Raw genomic sequence first — 19453 nt, 5'->3', positions numbered from 1 at the left:
GAGTTATATATGTGCGCATAATCCATTTATACTGTATAAGTTTAAACCTGGTGTTTATAGTTTGAGTCTGTGCTGTGTGACACACCTTTTCCCATTCGTCCTCAGAAATTTCTGTATCCATGTCACTGGACCACTTCATTCTCTTGTCATTTGAAGATTCATTGGAGTATTCCACAATTAAGTTATAAGTCACCGAAACCTGACCACGACTATGCATATGATTTAGTATAACCTCTTCAAGACTGGACAGTGGTGGTTTGTTTATCTGTTGTTTGTATTTTTTCAAAATAAAACTCCTAATTTGCAAATATTTGAAGAAGTGGTTCCTGGGTATATTGTAAGCACCATGTAATTCCTCAAAACTATACAATACCTTATCTGCATTATACATGTCCCTGATTTTACTAATACCTTTCATTGCCCATGATTTGAACCCTGAGTCGTTTCTTCCTGCTGGGAATTGGTGGTTTCCCCATATTGGGGTGAACCCTGATATGTCTGAATCAATACCTAAATGTGATTGCACTTTGTGCCAGACTATGATGGAGTTTTTAACAAAGGGGTTGTGTGTGTTCTTTAACAGGTTCTTTAATGAATCAGAAAATAAATATAATTTTAATGGCAAGGGGGATGTGATGTAATTTTCTATTTCAACCCAGGAATTTTTAGGTTCATTTGAGAACCAGTGCATTATTGCCTTGATCTGGGCTGCCCAGTAATACCATAGAAAGTTTGGCACTTGTAGGCCCCCTCTATCATATGGCAGATAAAGTAAGGATATCCTAAGTCTTGAGCGCCTGTTATTCCAAATGAAATTAGTCATTAATTCCTTCAGTTTAGGAAATAGGGTAGGTGGGGGGCTAAGTGGGATAGATTGAAAAAGATACAAGAATTTTGGTAAGATATTCATTTTAAGTATGTTTATACGACCAATCAGAGATATGGGAAGATCTGACCATCTCTTCAGAGTATTACTGGTAGATGATAGAATTGGGTTATAATTTTCTGAGATTATATCTTGAATTTTGGGGGTGATCTGTATCCCCAAGTACTTAAAGCCCTTGGATGCAATATGAAAATCGTTCCCTACTATTGGATTATCTCTCTCTTTGTCATTTAGGAACATAATATTAGACTTGGTTTTGTTGACTTTGTAGCCAGAGATTTTTCCAAAGGTTGCTATTATGTTAAGAAAGGCAGGAAGGGATTTTGTCAGATTTTTTAAAAAGAGTATGATGTCATCTGCAAATAGGCTTATTCTGTGTTCACAGCTTCCTATTGTTACTCCCCGTATCAGAGGGTGTGATCTAATTGTTAGGGCCAGTGGTTCTATGGACAATACAAACAAAAGGGGCGACAGTGGACATCCTTGGCGTGTTCCTCTGGTAAGTTTGAATGGTTTGGATGTCATGGAGTTTGTCAAGACTGCTGCAGTGGGTCCATTGTATAATAACGAAACCCATTTAATAATATTTTGTCCCAAGCCAAATCTAGGGAGTATATCAAATAGATATGGCCATTCCAACCTGTCAAAGGCCTTCTCACAGTCCAGGGAGAGTAGGGCCACATCGGGGGATCCATCTTCTATATTGATAATATTTAAGACTCTTCTAATATTGTGAAAAGCTTGTCTTCCTAATACAAATCCATTTTGATCTTCGTGAATCAGACTAGGTAGGACTTTCTCCAATCTCCGTGCAATGACTTTAGCAATTAGTTTCGTGTCTGAGTTTAGTAGGGATATGGGTCGGTAAGATTCACATTTAGTAGGTGGCTTGCCAGGTTTCAATATTGTAGTGATGAGGGCTGTAGAGAAGGAAGGTGGTAAGGAGTCTATTCTGAAGGCTTCTTCAAGCATAGTGAATAATTGGGGTATCAACATATCTTTGAAGGTCTTATATATTTCAATGGGCAGCGAATCTGGGCCAGCAGTTTTTCCACTTTGCATAGACATAAGGGCACAATAAAACTCCTCTAGTTCTAATGGTCTCTCCAGAATTTCCATGTCTTCTTGAGAAAGAGTAGGGAAGTTCAGGGCATCAAGAAAGCCATTTAAAGATGTTTTATCAGCGGAGAATTCAGATTTATAAAGTGTTTCATAGAATTTCTGAAATGTTTCATTTATTTCTTTGGGGTCTGAAGTCATTGTTCCATTAGATTTTTCTATCTCATGTATTGATCTCTCATTTTGTATAGCTTTAATGCGCCAGGCAAGTAATTTGCCTGCCTTTTCCCCCTGATCATAGAATTGCTGTTTTAATTTATTTAGATTGTTTAAGGCCTTATTTACTGACATTTCATTATATTGGGCTCTAAGTGTGTTTAATCTTTGCTCTACAGATGGTGTCTTATTAGTTACAATTAGCTCTTCTAGTGTTTTAATTTCTTTTTCAATTTCTAACAGTTTCTTTTTAAATTCTTTAGATTTAAAACTGGTATAGCTTATTATTTGCCCTCTGATGTAAGCCTTAAAGGCATCCCATCTGATTAGCGATGACGTTTCATTTTTGTTGAGCTTGAAAAACACATCTATGTTTGCATTAAGGAACTGTACAAACTGAGGATCTTGGAGCCATTTGTTATCAAATCTCCATTTAGGAGGACCTTTGTATTCTTTATGAACCTTAAGCTCTAAAGATACTGCAGCATGATCAGATATTATTATGCCATTGTAATAACAACTCTTGATTTTGAATACTGAGGTGTTAGAAATTAGAAAATAATCAAGTCTGGAATAGGTATTGTATGTAGTAGAATGACATGAGAATTCTCTCTTATCTGGGTTATGTTTCCTAAATATATCACACAGCCCCAGCTCTGCCATGAAGTGGTGAATTACCTTTCTTGTATGACAATGAGATGAGTCTAGACCACCCTCACGGTCCATATTTGGTTTCAAAACACAATTGAAATCTCCCCCCATTATAACTTCCCCCCTTAAGGTTGAAATTGTTAGAAAAATATTCTTGTAGAAATCAGGATCATCCTTATTTGGCCCGTAGACATTTACTAAATTAAGGTAATTTCCAAGTAAACTACCGTGTAGAACTATATATCTTCCCCCAGGGTCCATAATAATAGAGATTATTTGAATTGGAACAGATTTGTGAATTAAGATAGCTACTCCTCTAGCATGAGATGAGAAGTTAGCAGCAAACACTTGCCCCTGCCACCTTCTACGTATTCTGATGACTTCAGTGGGGACTAGGTGCGTTTCCTGTAGAAATATAATTCTAGAGCCCAAGTGTTTTAGTCTAGTCATTACCTGTTTTATTTTCACCAAACTGCCTAAGCCTCTTATGTTCCATGAGGTTAATTTGCATACCTGGTTATCTGCCATTAGGGGATGCTATGGGGAGCCTTAACAAAGAGCATGAGCTGTACTGAAGAGTTGGGTAATATGAGGGGAGACAGAGAAGAGGGAAATACAAAAAAAAAAAAAAAAAGAATAAATAAAACGACAATACACGTGAAATAATGAAAACCTACACAAGAACCACACCAAAAACATTTTGCTAGAACATGCAAAATGTTTAACATATCCACCCACCGACTGCCTACTTTACAGTCTCTAAACTAAGTAAATCCACCTTCCAATAGCTCCTGATTAGGAGCAAAAGTAAGTCAAATAAACTAAATAAACCACCTTTAATCTCTGTGTATTCAAGTAATATAAAATACCACCCCTTTATGGTAGAACAAAATGAACATTTTAGTATAAGCCATAGCCAATAACGTATAATCTTTAAGGTTCTGAAAGCAAATAGGTTACTGAGTGCAAGCATGACTCAAATTATTTAGCGACACCCTTTAAAGTGAGAAATAACAGAATAATATTGGGCCCAATTAAATGAGCCATTTTTCTTTTATTTTCCTTGTTTAACTTGTAAACATCTTTCAAATCAAATCAGCCGTGTGTACTAGAAATAATTTCTATTGCAAGTTTAGCCTACTTTGCATATAAGCAATACATCACCCTGACTCATCAATGCTGTGAAGAAACGTATCCACTTCTCCGGGCGTCTGGAAGACGATGACCTTGCCCTCATATGTCACCCGAAGTTTGGCGGGGTATTGAAGGCCATACTCTATTCCCTTGGAGTATAGAGTCTGTTTCACCGCATAGTAGGCGTTCCGCTGGCGTTGCACGTCGGCTGAAAAGTCTGAGAAAAGTTTGACCTGTCGGTTGTTGTACATAATCGCCTTCTTCTTCCGTGCCGCGTTCATCACCCGCGCTTTATCTTTGAAGTTCAGGAATGTCGCGATCAGTGTCCTGGGACGTTCAGTTGTCGGCTTATGCTTCTGCTTGCCTGAAGTGTTGACCGTTGGAGTAACTGCGATGCGGTGAGCTCGCTCGATCCGCAACGGATGGGGGAAGTTCTCCGGTCCGAGGACTTCGGTGAGCCAATTCTCCAGAAAGGTTTCAGCGTCGGCACCCTCCGCCTTTTCTTCCAGCCCAATGAAGCGTAGATTCGAACGGCGTGAGCGATTCTCAAGGTCGTCATTCTTTTCTGTAAGTTGTTTCACTTTGGCTTCCAACTCAGACACCGTTGCCGTTAGCTGTGTTGTTACATCCTCCGTGTCACCTATGCGTTGTTCAGCCGTGGTCATTCTGCTTTTGATAACATCCAAATCCGATCTAATGTGGGCTATGCCATCAATAACTTCCCTGTGACGCGCCAAACTTTCAGTCTTGAGACAAGCGATGGCCTCTAAAACATCTTGATTCTGGATATCCCGACGACCATTGTTTGTTGCGTCCATCCTCTCGCTATCCTCCACTGAAGAGGCCGCTAGTTCGTGGCTAGCATGCGGTTTGCCACTTGGCGAAGTGTTTGTAGACTTATTAGGTTGATTGTCGGGTTTATTTTTGTTCTTTCTTGTGCCTGACATAGTTAACCTTGCTTTAAAACGTATCCGTGTTCTATTTGAGTTCGTTATATGGCTTTCAAAGGAGTAGAAATTGTAATTAGTACAGAGACTAAAAAGCAGCGTCTGTCTAGCTCGCCGCCATTACCGGAAGTCCAATAAAGGACATTTTTAATAAATGAATCTAAACATCACCACATAAATAATTGATACATCATTTAAATAGATCACATTGAAGTAAGCTTTGAATTAAGACCCCCCCCCCCCCCTGACACGCCACTAGAGGGCGCCCCCTGACGCGCCACTAGGGGGCGCCCCCTGACGCGCCACTAGGGGGCGCCCCCTGATGCGCCACTAGGGGGCGCACGCTGGCGCTACGCTGTCAGGTATTCCGGAAATGAAGGACGAAGAAGTAGAGGGAGCGGAAGAGACGTGGCGCTCACGTCTCATAATAAACAGATTCAGCTTCATTGGTCTTGATGCTCGATATGTTCTGAAACATCAATGACCGCCGGACCGCCGACACTCTGACGGAGGGGCTTCGTGACTTCAGGCTGAGCGGTGAGCGATGCTTCCTGTCATCAGACCTTATCAGATACGAACAGTTAGGCTGTTATCAGAGGCTGTCAGACTGTCAGTAAAGGGTCGTGCTCGGGTAACCTTACACTAATACAGAGAAGATGGAGCGTTACCCAGAGGAAAAATGCCTTGGAATTTGGTTAAAGTGTATGTTTAAGTGTGTGTTAATACGTGACCAGTAGTCCATTATGAACAGTATTAAGGCTTTATCCGGACGACCGTCCGATCAGGGTGTTCTGGGAGTCACTTCCGATGACGTCACACCACTTAATCACTCTGTACCGTGGAGGTAATAACTATATTATTACTATGATATTATATAACTGTGATATATAACTATATTCTTACTATGTTATTATATAAGTGATGTAATAACTTTAGTAATGGTATACAGGCTATTATATAACGTGAATAGAACCAGCCTCTGTTCGGTGTGAACAGCTTCAGGTGGAGAGCTTGGCCTGACGTCACCGTCCTGTCTGCCAAGCGTCACGTTTTACTAATCAGAGAAGAAGATCTAGACAGAAGATCGTGTTTCAGTTCATCTGAAGGCCTGGTGATCACTCCTTTTCACTCCTGATAACTCCTGATCACTCCTTATCGCTCTAGAGGATCCCTCCTGGTGATCACTCCTGATGATCACTCCTGATCTTTATTCTCTTGAGCTCTGGAATGTTCCTGAAGTTACCTTTAGACGTGACGTCATGCATGGACATCATTTCAATGGTTAAGCTGGGATGGGGCCGTGTATTAAATAGTTACCTCAATATGAGGCAGTAGGGATGATATGTAATATAATATCTCCTCAGAATAAGCAGAGCGTACTCTATCCGTTAGAGCGCAGAAGGTCTACTAACATCCTGGCTTCTGTTGACCTTTCAGCAAAGACTGAATAATGTAACGAGTCAACACAATCTGGATCAATCTGGTGTTTGCCCTTTCGGTGTTTAACTCTAACCTACCTGGAGTTACTCTCTGGATCTACTCAGTGTGTACTGAGTGTGTACTGTGTGTGTAGGCTGAGTTTGTACTGTGTGTACTGTGTGTGTAGGCTGAGTGTGTACTGTGTGTGTAGGCTGAGTGTGTACTGTGTGTAGGCTGAGTGTGTACTGTGTCTGTAAGCTGAGTGTGTACTGTGTGTAGGCTGAGTGTGTACTGTGTGTGTAGGCTGAGTGTGTACTGTGTGTGTGTACTGTGTGTGTAGGCTGAGTGTGTACGGTGTGTAGGCTGAGTGTGTACTGTGTGTGTCCTATGTGTAGACCCCGTTCCCGGAGATGGGTTTGTGTAAGTGTCCCAAGAGGAAGGTGACCAACCTCTTCTGCTTCGAGCACCGAGTCAACGTGTGTGAGCACTGCCTGGTCTCCAACCACAACAAGGTCAGTGGGCACGCACGCACGCACGCACGCACGCACGCACAACGCACGCACAACGCACGCACGCATGCACAACGCACGCACGCACGCACGCACGCACAACGCACAACGCACGCACGCACGCACAACGCACTCACGCACAACGCACGCACGCACGCACGCACGCACGCACGCACGCACGCACGAACGCACGCACGCGTATCCACATATGTATCCTACAAGTCAGCGTCCTCTGACACCCCCCCCTCTGTGCTCTGCAGTGCATCGTGCAGTCGTACCTCCAGTGGCTCCAGGACTCCGACTACAACCCCAGCTGTCGCCTGTGTGACCAGCCGCTAAACGACCAGCAGACCACCAGGCTGGTCTGCTACGGTGAGGAGCCCTCACTGGGCGCGCTCTCTCTCTCTCTCTCCCCATCCCTCTCTCTCTCTCTCTCTCTCTCTCTCTCTCTCTCTCTCTCTCTCTCTCTCTCTCTCTCTCTCTCTCTCTCTCCCCCTCTCCCTCTCTCTCTCTCTCCCCCTCTATCTCCCTCTCTCTCTCCCTCCCTCTCTCTATCTCTCTATCTCTCTATCTCCTATCTTCATCATGTTTATCTGGGGCCGTGCTCTTACCACTCTTACCCCCCCCCCCCCCAGATGTGTTCCACTGGGCGTGTCTGAACGCGGCGGCGGCGCGGCTGCCCCTCCACACGGCCCCGGCGGGGTACCAGTGCCCCAGCTGCCAGGGGCCCGTGTTCCCCCCCCCCCACCTGGCCAGCCCCGTGGCCGACGCCCTCCGGGACCAGCTGGCCTCCGTCAACTGGGCCCGGGCCGGGCTGGGGCTCCCCCTGGTGAGACCCCCCCCCCCCCCGGGGGAACCAGACTCACTGGACCTCCTCCTCAGACGAGAGAGAGAGAGAGAGAGAGAGAGAGAGAGAGAGAGAGAGAGAGAGAGAGAGAGAGAGAGAGGAGAGAGAGAGAGAGAGAGAGAGAGAGAGAGAGAGAGAGAGAGAGAGAGAGAGAGAGAGAGAGAGAGAGGGAGGGAGGGAGGGAGGGAGGGAGGGAGGGAGGGAGGGAGGGGGAAGAGAGAGGGGGAGAGAGAGAGAGAGAGAGAGAGAGAGAGAGAGAGAGAGAGAGAGAGAGAGGGGGGGGGAGAGAGAGAGAGCTGAAGCCCCCCTGTATTAGATGCTCCATGAAGCCTTAACGTCTGAACCCCCCCCAGATCGAGGAGCCCCCCCAGGCAGACCCCCACGACGTGACCGACTACAGGGAGTGGTCCACCTACGAGGGTGAGGTCCTGATTCACCCCCCCTCCCCCCTCCCCCCTGAGACCTCCGTCTGTGTGTGACATCACTCTCCCGCCACCCCCAGGCCGGGAGCAGAGTGAGGCGTACCCCAGCCACTCCTACCCCCCCGGGCCCAGCCAGGCCCCTGTATGTGAGGACCACCCCGCCCATGAGGACCGGGGGGGCCCCCACCACCACGAGGGGGGGGGCCACCACCACGGGGCCGGCCCCCACCACCACGAGGGGGGGGGCCACCACCACGGGGCTGCCCCCCCCGCCCCCGAGCACTCCGGGGCCAACTTCACCAGTGCAGGCCCCTGCGACCCTGGCCCCATGCACACAGGTAGGGCCCCTGCACGCAGGTAGGGCCCCTGCGCACAGGTAGGGCCCCTGCGCACAGGTAGGGCCCCTGCACACAGGTAGGGCCCCTACTCCGGTTCCGACCGGTCTGATCCTGGTTCAGGAATACTGCAGGTTAATACTGCAGGTTAATACTGCAGGTTAATACTGCAGGTTAATACTGCAGGTTAATACTGCAGTTTAATACTGCAGGTTAATACTGCAGGTTAATACTGCAGTTTAATACTGCAGGTTAATACTGCAGGTTAATACTGCAGGTTAATACTGCAGGTTAAAGCAGTTTAATACTGCAGGTTAATACTGCAGGTTAAAGCAGTTTAATACTGCAGGTTAATACTGCAGGTTAATACTGCAGGTTAATACTGCAGGTTAATACTGCAGGTTAAAGCAGTTTAATACTGCAGGTTAATACTGCAGGTTAAAGCAGTTTAATACTGCAGGTTAAAGCAGTTTATTACTGCAGGTTAAAGCAGTTTAATACTGCAAGTTAATACTGCAGGTTAATACTGCAGGTTAAAGCAGTTTAATACTGCAGGTTAATACTGCAGGTTAAAGCAGTTTAATACTGCAGGTTAATACTGCAGGTTAAAGCAGTTTAATACTGCAGGTTAATACTGCAGGTTAATACTGCAGGTTAATACTGCAGGTTAATACTGCAGGTTAAAGCAGTTTAATACTGCAGTTTAAAGCAGTTCAATACTCCTCCATGAGAGGCAAGAGAAACCATTTAGAATTCATCTGCGCTAATAACAATAATATATCAATAATATATTTGTGAAGTGCTTTTCTCCTCAAACAGTTCCCATGGAGAAGAGTAAAAATGGAGCCTTAAAATTCATAGACTCATTATAGACTTATTTAATATAGAAGCCGCAATAAAGTGAAATTAAGTTTCAAAATATCAAGAGGAGGAGAATTATAAAATATTAAAATCAATTTTAAACATTGCATGTTCCTGACCCTCTTCAGTGAACTTCATGTTTTGGAGATTCAACGAGAAATCCTGCAATAAGATTCTTTCTATGTATTAATCATCTCTCAGCCCCGGGTTTTATTCTCCTGGTCGTGTTGTGTCCCCCAGCGTCCGCGCCCAGGAAGGTGTACGACGCCCGGGGCGACGCCCACAGCTCCGTCACGCAGATCGACTTCGACGACGACAAATACCGTCGCCGGCCAACGCTCAGCTGGTTCGCCCAGATCCTCAAGTTAGTAACCACTCCCACTCACCCTAAACCCCTCCCACTCAACCTAGCCCCTCCCACTCACCCTAAACCCCTCCCACTAATCCCTCCCATCACTCACCCTAACCCCTCCTACTCACCCTAAACCCCTCCCACTCACCCTAAACCCATCCCACTCACCCTAAATCCCTCCCACTCACCCATCCCACTCACCCTAAACCCCTCCCATTCACCCTAAACCCCTCCCACTCACCCTAAACCCCTCCCACTCACCCCTCCCACCCACCCTAAACCCCTCCCACTCACCCTAACCCCTCCTACTCACCCTAAACCCCTCCTACTCACCCTAAACCCCTCCTACTCACCCTAACCCCCTCCTACTCACCCTAAACCCCTCCAACTCACCCTAAACCCCTCCCACTCACCCCTCCCACTCACCCTAAACCCCTCCCACTCACCCTAACCCCTCCCACTCACCCCTCCCACTCACCCTAACCCCTCCCACTCACCCTAACCCCTCCCACTCACCCTAAACCCCTCCTACTCACCCTAAATCCCTCCCACTCACCCTAAACCACTCCCACTCCACCTAAAACCCTCCCTCACCCTAAACCCCTCCCACTCACCCTAAACCCCTCCCACTCACCCTAAACCCCTCCCACTCACCCCTCCCACTCACCCTAAACCCCTCCCACTCACCCTAAACCCCTCCCACTCACCCTAAACCCATCCCACTCACCCTAAACCCCTCCCACTCACCCTAACCCCTCCCACTCACCCTAAACCCCTCCCACTGAACCTAACCCCTCCCACTCACCCTAAACCCCTCCTACTCACCCTAAACCCCTCCCACTCAACCTAAACCCTCCCACTCACCCTAAAACCCTCCCACTCACCCCTCCCACTCACACTAAACCCCTCCCACTCACCCCTCCCACTCACCCTAATCCCCTCCCACTCAACCTAAAACCCTCCCACTCACCCTAAACCCCTCCTACTCACCCTGAACCACTCCCACTCAACCTAAAACCCTCCCTTACCCTAAACCCCTCCCACTCACCCTAAACCCCTCCCACTCACCCTAAACCCCTCCCACTCACCCTAAACCCCTCCCACTCACCCTAAACCCATCCCACTCACCCTAAACCCCTCCTACTCACCCTAAACCCCTCCCACTGAACCTAACCCCTCCCACTCACCCTAAACCCCTCCCACTCCCTCAAACCCCTCCTACTCACCTAAACCCCTCCCACTCTGACCTAAACCCCTCCCACTCACCCTAAACCCCTCCCACTCACGTCACCCAGCCAGCCGAGCTAGGCTAGTTAGCGCCACACAGAGCTCTGTTGTTGACCTTTGACCTCCTCAGTGGGAGTAGGCGGGGTACCCCAGCGGGGGCTGGAGAGGACCAATGCATTTCTTTCTGTCTCCGATCTGCTTTTGCGGGAGCCAATCACCAAGCTGGCTTTTCCCCCCCCGGCGTGCTATTGGCTGTTTTAACACGGTGACGACGGGGAGGCGACGGCAAGCAGCCAATAGCGTACAGAGTCGTCTGACCGAGGCGCGTTGACCCCCCCGACCGGCTCCATCCCCCACTGAGCTGGTCTGGGGGGGAGGGGCTCAAACTGACGCACGTTGTGGCTCTGCAGGAACCGCCGCGGCACTAAGAAGAGCTCCCTGAGCTGGAGGCAGAAGGTCTTCATGTTCATGCTGGTGGGCGTCCTGGCCTTCCTCACCCTCATCATCGTCATGGCCAAGCTAGGCCGCGCCTCCGCCGGCTCCGACCCCAACCTCGACCCCCTCATGAACCCCAACATCCGCATCGGGAAGAACTAACTAACCCCCCCCTCTTCACGTCACGGTCTGGGGGTCACGGCTGATGGCGTTGTTGTCATGGCGACGGCGGACCACCAGAGGGCGCTAGAGCGTACGGAGGAGGGCTGGGGGCGGGGCCTCTCCAGCCCCACGCGGTCGGCGGCTGTGATTGGATGAAGGCGTCCGACTCTGACTCTTGTAAATCGGTATTTGTATAAAATAATCCTTTCTGCTTGAAGTGGCTGAAGTTTTAACGTGTTAGTTGGGGGATTGTGGACTCAGCGGGCGTCGGTGTGTGTGTAATATATTGATCTTGAATGTTGCTGTATGATTGGCGGTTGACCCTTAGAGGTCGCGGTCCACAGGGGTCATTCCAGCTCTTTATTCCCTTCATATTCTCATCATCTTGTAGAAGGTCAGAGGTCAACTCTGGCTTCTTCCAAAAAAGGACACACCAAGATGGCTGCCAGGGTGGTCAGTTTAGCCTTTTCTGTGCATTTCTGAACTATGACTAACAATATCTATACAGTCCAAACCCTGTCACTATACTGCTGTACGTGTCCCCATGCATACTGTAACCTTATTAAATGGGACTCCTGGAACCTGCTGTCTGCTTCCTATATCCTCTGTTTATCTATATTTAATGATTAATTCATCTTTTTGATCAGGATCAGGAGGGAGTGAGCGATGAATGGGTGAATGTGGGGCCCTGTAGCGCTAAGGGGCCCTTGGTCAGAGGGCCCTCTACTATCTCCATTTGCTGTTCACAAAAAATGCAAATCAAGAATCCCATTTTGGTTTGAAGTGGAACCAGTGAAACAGAACGGGCGTCTCCGGTTCGTTAAAGGACTCGATGTGATGCTCCGAGTGTCTCTGTGTCCGCCGGTGCGTGGGCCACCGGGTCCTGATCACTGATCAGCTGTTATATTGATTGATTGAGAGGACATCTTCACTCATCAGCACTCTGTACCTCGCGCTAACCAATCACGCCGCGTCTTGGCTCCTGTCAGTTTTCACCTCTTCAGAATGAAACGTTTGACCAGCGATTCGTGGAACCCTGTAAAGAGGCATGCATTATGCATCATGATATTGGGCGTCGTTCCGCGGTATTGGGAGTCGATGTGATTGGAAGAGGCTTTGAGTAATTGCCCGCTCGGACATACTGACATAATCAGGCCAGTCGATGTCTGGAGTGCCCCCAGCTGCTGCAGTCTCCCCGTCAGAGCTCAGCTGAGTGGAATATTAAGCATAGGCCAGTTCCAACTCTATCGTGTTGCTGAAAGTGTTTTATTAATCACAGATTAATGGGAAAAAGTATCGTTTGTCGGCTATCTGAACGTTTTAAAGTTGTTGTGAAATATGTGACAAAAAGTGACAAACTTTTTAAAATGAATAAACAATATGAACCTGACCTTAATCTACAATGTGATTCCAACGCCAGAAAATATCTCCACTTAATAATAAAATATGGATAGTTACATCAGATGGTTTCATCATCTATATTGGGGCTATAGGAATATGTAAAAGTAGAATGATGAGTAGTTACATCACTGCCTGCTCTTCATCAGTCCTGAGGGAAATGAGAAGCAGAATGGATATTGATTTTGTGTGTGTGTGTTAATACAAAACTTTATTGAGCACCTCCTACTGAGCCAGTCCAGCTGTCTGCATGGAACTGTAAGTATTGCTTTTCATATTAATGTTATTAAGTGTATTGTTGGATAAACATGGACAATTGGGGGACTTTATGGGGTTAAAATAAACTGTTCTGCTTTGCTAAAACTGTCATTTTATGCCGACATTTATGCATTTGAATAACTAACAGTGATGAGTTTTTAAGAAGCTGTACTTCGAGGGAGAGGAGACCAGACTGTTATTATTTATTTTACAGAATTCTACAAGATCATATCCGTTTAAAATTACCTCTTTGAAACTGTAATAAGCTATTATCTTGGCGTAACTCTCATATATGGGTATATATTTATCATCATTCTTCGTAAAATATAATTTTTTGTAAAAAGGAAAACGTAAACCAGTGATAATGTTCCTTCCTCTGATCAGTTATCAGTGAAGCATTATTTACTATTCATTATTAAAGCATAGCCCTGCTCTAGTTTTGAACCCATCTTGACGAAAAGAACATGATAGATTGATGATTAAACACTTTATTGAACAACAATTAACAGAAGTGCTCAAAAGGATTAAAAAACAACAAGGCCCAAAGGCTTGTTTCCATTGTGGTCACTTCCATTCTCTGCTACACCAGCTTCCTCGTTGCCGTGACAACTCCAGCATGATGGAGAAGTACTTCCAGCCGGTTCAGCCTCAGAAGGAGGGCAGGTCCGTGGAGGACCCGGTCCGGCCCGGGAGAGCCGACCACCGACAGAAGAAACCCCACAGCCGGAGCCAGAGCCAGCAGCAGAACCCAGCCCAGAGCCAAGGCCACCGCCAGCACCCCCATCCCCAGCTCCACCCCCAGCCCCAGCCCCAGCCCCAGCCCCAGCCCCAGCCCCAGCCCCAGCCCCAGCCCCAGCCCACCAACGGAGGCGCGGACCAGGGGTGAGTGGACCACTGCTGGACCGGCAGAAGTCTGTCTTCATGTCTGTTGTCACGGCGACAGTCTGGCAGATGGTTTATCTGAAGGTAGACTGAGACCAGCCGGGGGCAGTCTCACTGCCAGTGGTTGTAGATTCTATAGAACCATGCGGAGAATGCAGCACAGTTTGTATTTCTGATGCTCTATAAACTAAATCATGTGAATCCTTGAGAGGCCGTTGCTGTATGCTTCTGTAAAGGCGTATTATTGTTTTAATGATCAATAGTATTTTTACTTCATGGTTATTTTAACAATAATCGTCCTAAGATTCTGCGGGTTGACTCTTGAGTTGTGAGGCTTGTTGGAGGGTCTGAGAGGGTCTCTAACCGTGCGGACGCTGCCTTTCTGAAACAGCATCGGCTCAACAGCAGAGGGCGTCAGGACCCGCCATTGTCACCATGACAACCATCACCAAGATGAGAAGACTGACCCCTGTCATCCCCATCATCTTCATCATCACTCTCATCATCCTCATCCACAGAAGCACCACCACGTTGCGGACGGGATTTCACACTCTTCCTCCTCAGGCACATCCTCTAGTTCCTCTTCCTCCTCATCGTCTCCCTCATCCGCCTCCTCCTCTTCAAGCTCGTCCTCCTCCTCCTCCTCTTCCTCTGACTCCTCCCCTGAGAGCAGCGACTCCTCCTCCACCAAGCGCTCCCTGAGGAAGCCTCGGCATTCCCGCTCCTGCTCGGAGATCTCCCGGGGCCGCGGGCTGATGGAGGAGGAGGAGGAGGAGGAGGAGGAGGAGGAGGACTGCCGCCCTCTGATGGAGGACGCTGAAGCTCCCGGGCGGCGGGGGGGGTCTCCCCGGGGGAGGAGGGGGCCGGTGGGGCCCCCCTCCCACCACAGCCTGCCACGGGGGGGCGGGAAGAACAAGAAGAAGAAGAGGGGGGCGGGCGTCGGGCCCCCGGGACGCGCCGGGAACCTCTGGAAGTCCCGGTCCCTGGAGGCGTTCTGCGGCCGGGAGCACGGGGACGGGGAGGAGGACGGGGACCCCCCCGCGGACCCCCCCCAGCGGGACGCCCGCAAGAGCGCCGTGAAGGAGAAGGTCAAGTTCTCGGCCTTCCTGAACGAGATCACGCGGCAGGTGCTGAGCCCCCTGAGGCTGACCTCCCTGGGGGTGACGGACGCCGGGGCCCCCCCCGGCCCAGGCCCGGGCCCCGGGAGGTCCGGCCGGGCCGAGGGCCGCCGGGCCAGCGCAGGCTCGGTCCACTCCGGGGCCTCGGCCCGCAGCGCGCGCTCGCAGGCTGGCCGACGCTCCCGCTCCAGCAGGCGCTCCCGGCGCTCCAGGCCTGGACGGCCCCATCGCCGTGGTCGCCGTACCGGAGAGCCGCTCCACCACGCCCAGCCCTGCCCCCCCGGCCGCAGTGAGAGGCGAGGCTCGAGGTCCACCAAACTGCACCACTCGTGTTCCTCCCTGGAGAGAGGCGGGCGCCACCGAGAGGACGAGGGGGGCGGCGACACACGTCACCAGCATCCCCACGGTGACAACCACGACCCCCAGCATCAGCGGCGCCATGGAGACCATCGTCAGGGAGAGAGCCGCAGCCTCCCAAAACTCCATGACGATGGTTGCTATGGTGACGCTGATGCTGAGGGTTGTGGTGGTCCCCATGGAGACCATCGTCATGGAGAGAGCCGCAGCCCCTCACAACACAAGGTCACCTCAAGTCGTCACCCCCACCACAGTGACCAGCAAGACAAGGACCAAGCTAGTGAACCACATCACCATGGTAACCAGAGGCCAGACCACCATCATGGAGGTGACAACAATAAACACCCTCAGCACCATCACCATGGAGACCATCCCAGAGGTCAACGTCCCCATCACCATCATCATCTCCATGGTGACAAAAACAGCCCAACTCATCATCATCACCATGGAGATCATCACCTTGTGGATCATCAGCATGGAGATCATCACCATGGAGACCATCACCATGGAGACCATCACCATGGAGATCATCCCCATGGAGACCATCACCATGGAGACCATCACCATGGAGACCATCGCCATGGAGATCATCGACATGGAGACCATCACCATGGAGACCATCACCTTGTGGATCATCACCATGGAGATCATCACCATGGAAACCATCACCATGGAGACCATCACCTTGCGGATCATCACCATGGAGATCATCACCATGGAAACCATCACCATGGAGACCATCACCATGGAGATCATCACCATGGAGACCATCAGACCAACCCTGGTCCCCATCATCACCACCAGCATGAAGACCGTTCCAACACTCCAAGTCGTCATCATCATCACCATGGTGATAAACAAAGCCAAAATCACTGCCATCGTCATGGCGACCACCACAGTCCCACTAATCCCCATGAAGACCACCACAGTCAAGAGCACCATCACCATGGTGACAAGCACAGCCCAACTCTTCCCCATCACCATGACAACCACCCCAGCCAAAAGCATCTCCATGAAACCCAATCGAAAGACACAGATTCTGTGTTTGAAGACATCGCTCACCATCCTCCAGAGCACCACCAACCCCACCTTCACCAACCCCACCTTCACCAACCCCATCTTCACCAACCCCACCCTCACCAACCCCACCTTCACCAACCCCACCCTCAGCCCCACCACCTCCAAACTTCCTCCCCAGCGGACCCCCAACACCTCCACCCCGAGCCCCCCTACCCCCCCCACGGCCCACTCCTCCACCCTGCCCCCCACGTGGAGACCCAGGAGCCTCCCGGGAGACCTTCTCCTGCCACCCCCTCCGGCCGTGAGGTGGAGAGGAGCAGCTCCAGGAGCTCCACTCCGCCGGAGAACAAAGTAGGTTTGAGTGGTGCTTTCCATGACGCTCCCTTGTGGCGTGTCCCTATTGACCAGCGGTCAGATAGCTTTAATCAGGCGGCCGCTGACTGCTGGTGCTCTGGTCCATTGATCGGTGTCAGGCGCCGCTGGCCTTGTGCTCGTCGTTACGGATCAACAATAGATCTATTTCCTCTTTCCCCTCGCATGCAACTCGCACGGGGATCGAAACAACGCTCAATGAGACTTTGTTGGCTTTGAATCGTATCATTGGTTCTTAACTTGAATTGTTGGTTCTTAACACATATTATTGGTTCTTAACTGATATTGTTGGTTCTTAACTAGTATTATTGGTTCTTAACTCATATTGTTGGTTCTTAACTAGTATTATTGGTTCTTAACTCATATTGTTGGTTCTTAACTAGTATTATTGGTTCTTAACTCGTATTGTTGGTTCTTATCTCGTATTGTTGGTTCTTAACTCGTATTGTTGGTTCTTAACTCGTATTATTGGTTCTTATATTGGTTCTTAACTTGTGTTGTTGGTTCTTAACTCGTATTGTTGGTTCTTATATTGGTTCTTAACTCATATTATAGGTTCTTAACTCCTTTTGTTGGTTCTTATCTCGTATTGTTGGTTCTTAACTCGTATTGTTGGTCCTTATCTCGTATTGTTGGTTCTTAACTCGTATTGTTGGTTCTTATCTCGTATTGTTGGTTCTTAACTCGTATTGTTGGTTCTTATATTGGTTCTTAACTCATATTATAGGTTCTTAACTCCTTTTGTTGGTTCTTATCTCGCATTGTTGGTTCTTAACTCGTATTGTTGGTTCTTATCTCGTATTGTTGGTTCTTAACTCGTATTGTTGGTTCTTAACTCGTATTGTTGGTTCTTATCTCGTATTGTTGGTTCTTAACTCGTATTGTTGGTTCTTAACTCGTATTGTTGGTTCTTAACTCCTTTTGTTGGTTCTTAACTCGAATGGTTCTTATTTTGGTTCTTAACACAGTTGTTGGTTGACGGTTGGTTTGTTTTCACAGACTCTGGCTCTGGAGCAGAATAGGATCATGTAAGTTGCTTTCTTTGTTGATGAATAAAGGTCTTAAACACCTCATGAATGTTTAATCAGGGAACTCAGTGGAGTGTGACCTTTTCACAGCAAACGCTTATGGACTAAAGCAGACAGAGATATGCTTGTTCACGTAGAGCATTCGGTGTATTCAGACTGGAGCAGTATATGAACCCGCTGGTCTAGTGTATAAGTATACTGGGCAGGTTAATTAGTATACTGGGCTAGTATATCACTGTACTGGTCTAGTATATTACTATACTGGTCTAGTGTATTAGTATACTGGGCTAGTTAAATAGTACTGTATACTGGGCTAGTATATTACTATACTGGGCTAGTATATTACTATACTGGGCTAGTATATCAGTATACTGGGCTAGTATATTAGTATACTGGGCTAGTATATCAGTATACTGGGCTAGTATATTAGTATACTGGGATAGTATATTACTATACTGTTTTCTGTCACACTGCTCCAGGAGCAGAACGAGGACCTCCACCAGAGTACGTTGTATTATATAGTGTATATAGTGTATATAGTGTATTTATAGTGTATATAGTGTATATAGTAGTATTTATAGTGTATATAGTGTGTTTATAGTGTATATAGTGTATCTATAGTGTATATAGTAGTATTTATAGTGTATATAGTGTATCTATAGTGTATATAGTAGTATTTATAGTGTACATAGTGTATTTATAGTGTATATAGTAGTATTTATAGTGTATATAGTGTATATAGTAGTATTTATAGTGTATATAGTAGTATATATAGTGTATATAGTAGTATATATAGTGCATATAGTAGTATATATAGTGTATATAGTGTATATAGTAGTATTTATAGTGTATATAGTAGTATTTATAGTATATATAGTGTATTTATAGTGTATATTGTAGTATATATAGTGTATATAGTATTTATAGTGTATATAGTAGTATTTATAGTGTATATAGTGTATTTATAGTGTATAAAGTAGTATTTATAGTGTATATAGTAGTATATATAGTGTATTTATAGTGTATATAGTAGTATTTATAGTGTATATAGTGTATTTATAGTGTATATAGTAGTATTTATAGTGTATATAGTAGTATTTATAGTGTATATAGTAGTATTTATAGTATATATAGTGTATTTATAGTGTATATAGTAGTATTTATAGTGTATATAGTGTATCTATAGTGTATATTGTAGTATTTATAGTGTATATATAGTGTATATAGTGTATTTATAGTGTATATAGTAGTATTTATAGTGTATATAGTGTATTTATAGTGTATATAGTAGTATCTATAGTGTATATAGTAGTATTTATAGTGTATATAGTAGTATATATAGTGTATATAGTGTATTTATAGTGTATATAGTGTATTTATAGTGTATATATAGTGTATATAGTGTATTTATAGTATTTATAGTGTATATAGTAGTATATATAGTGTATATAGTGTATTTACAGTGTATATAGTGTATTTACAGTGTATATAGTAGTATTTATAGTGTATATAGTGTATATAGTAGTATTTATAGTGTATATAGTGTATTTATAGTGTA

At 46.9% G+C, this 19453-nt stretch overlaps 2 protein-coding genes across 3 annotated transcripts; both read left to right on the top strand.

Annotated features, from left to right (window-relative positions):
- Nucleotides 1-5266: 5266 nt before the first annotated feature.
- On the top strand, nucleotides 5267-12048 carry zfpl1 (zinc finger protein-like 1). 2 transcript variants are annotated; one of them, XM_030361962.1, is made up of 9 exons: nucleotides 5267-5430; nucleotides 5645-5737; nucleotides 6708-6824; nucleotides 7082-7193; nucleotides 7457-7650; nucleotides 8022-8088; nucleotides 8171-8428; nucleotides 9527-9650; nucleotides 11276-12048. In XM_030361962.1, the coding sequence occupies exons 3-9, from the start codon at nucleotides 6723-6725 to the stop codon at nucleotides 11460-11462; spliced, it is 1044 nt and encodes a 347-aa protein (XP_030217822.1). In that variant the 5' UTR covers nucleotides 5267-5430; nucleotides 5645-5737; nucleotides 6708-6722; the 3' UTR covers nucleotides 11463-12048. The 2 variants fall into 2 exon arrangements, with proteins under 2 accessions (XP_030217822.1, XP_030217820.1); XM_030361960.1 differs by lacking the exon at nucleotides 5645-5737.
- LOC115547159 (mucin-5B-like) lies at nucleotides 11520-18394 on the top strand. Its single transcript, XM_030361128.1, has 7 exons — nucleotides 11520-11606; nucleotides 13708-13882; nucleotides 14392-14530; nucleotides 14674-14841; nucleotides 14890-15242; nucleotides 15331-16846; nucleotides 17867-18394. Exons 1-7 carry the CDS (start codon nucleotides 11520-11522, stop codon nucleotides 17949-17951), a joined length of 2523 nt encoding a protein of 840 aa, XP_030216988.1. The 3' UTR covers nucleotides 17952-18394.
- Nucleotides 18395-19453: the final 1059 nt, after the last annotated feature.

This window comes from Gadus morhua, chromosome 7 (assembly GCF_902167405.1).
Source record: "Gadus morhua chromosome 7, gadMor3.0, whole genome shotgun sequence".
In the NCBI taxonomy this organism is placed as follows: domain Eukaryota; kingdom Metazoa; phylum Chordata; class Actinopteri; order Gadiformes; family Gadidae; genus Gadus; species Gadus morhua.
This window is presented reverse-complemented; position numbering and strand designations above follow the sequence as displayed.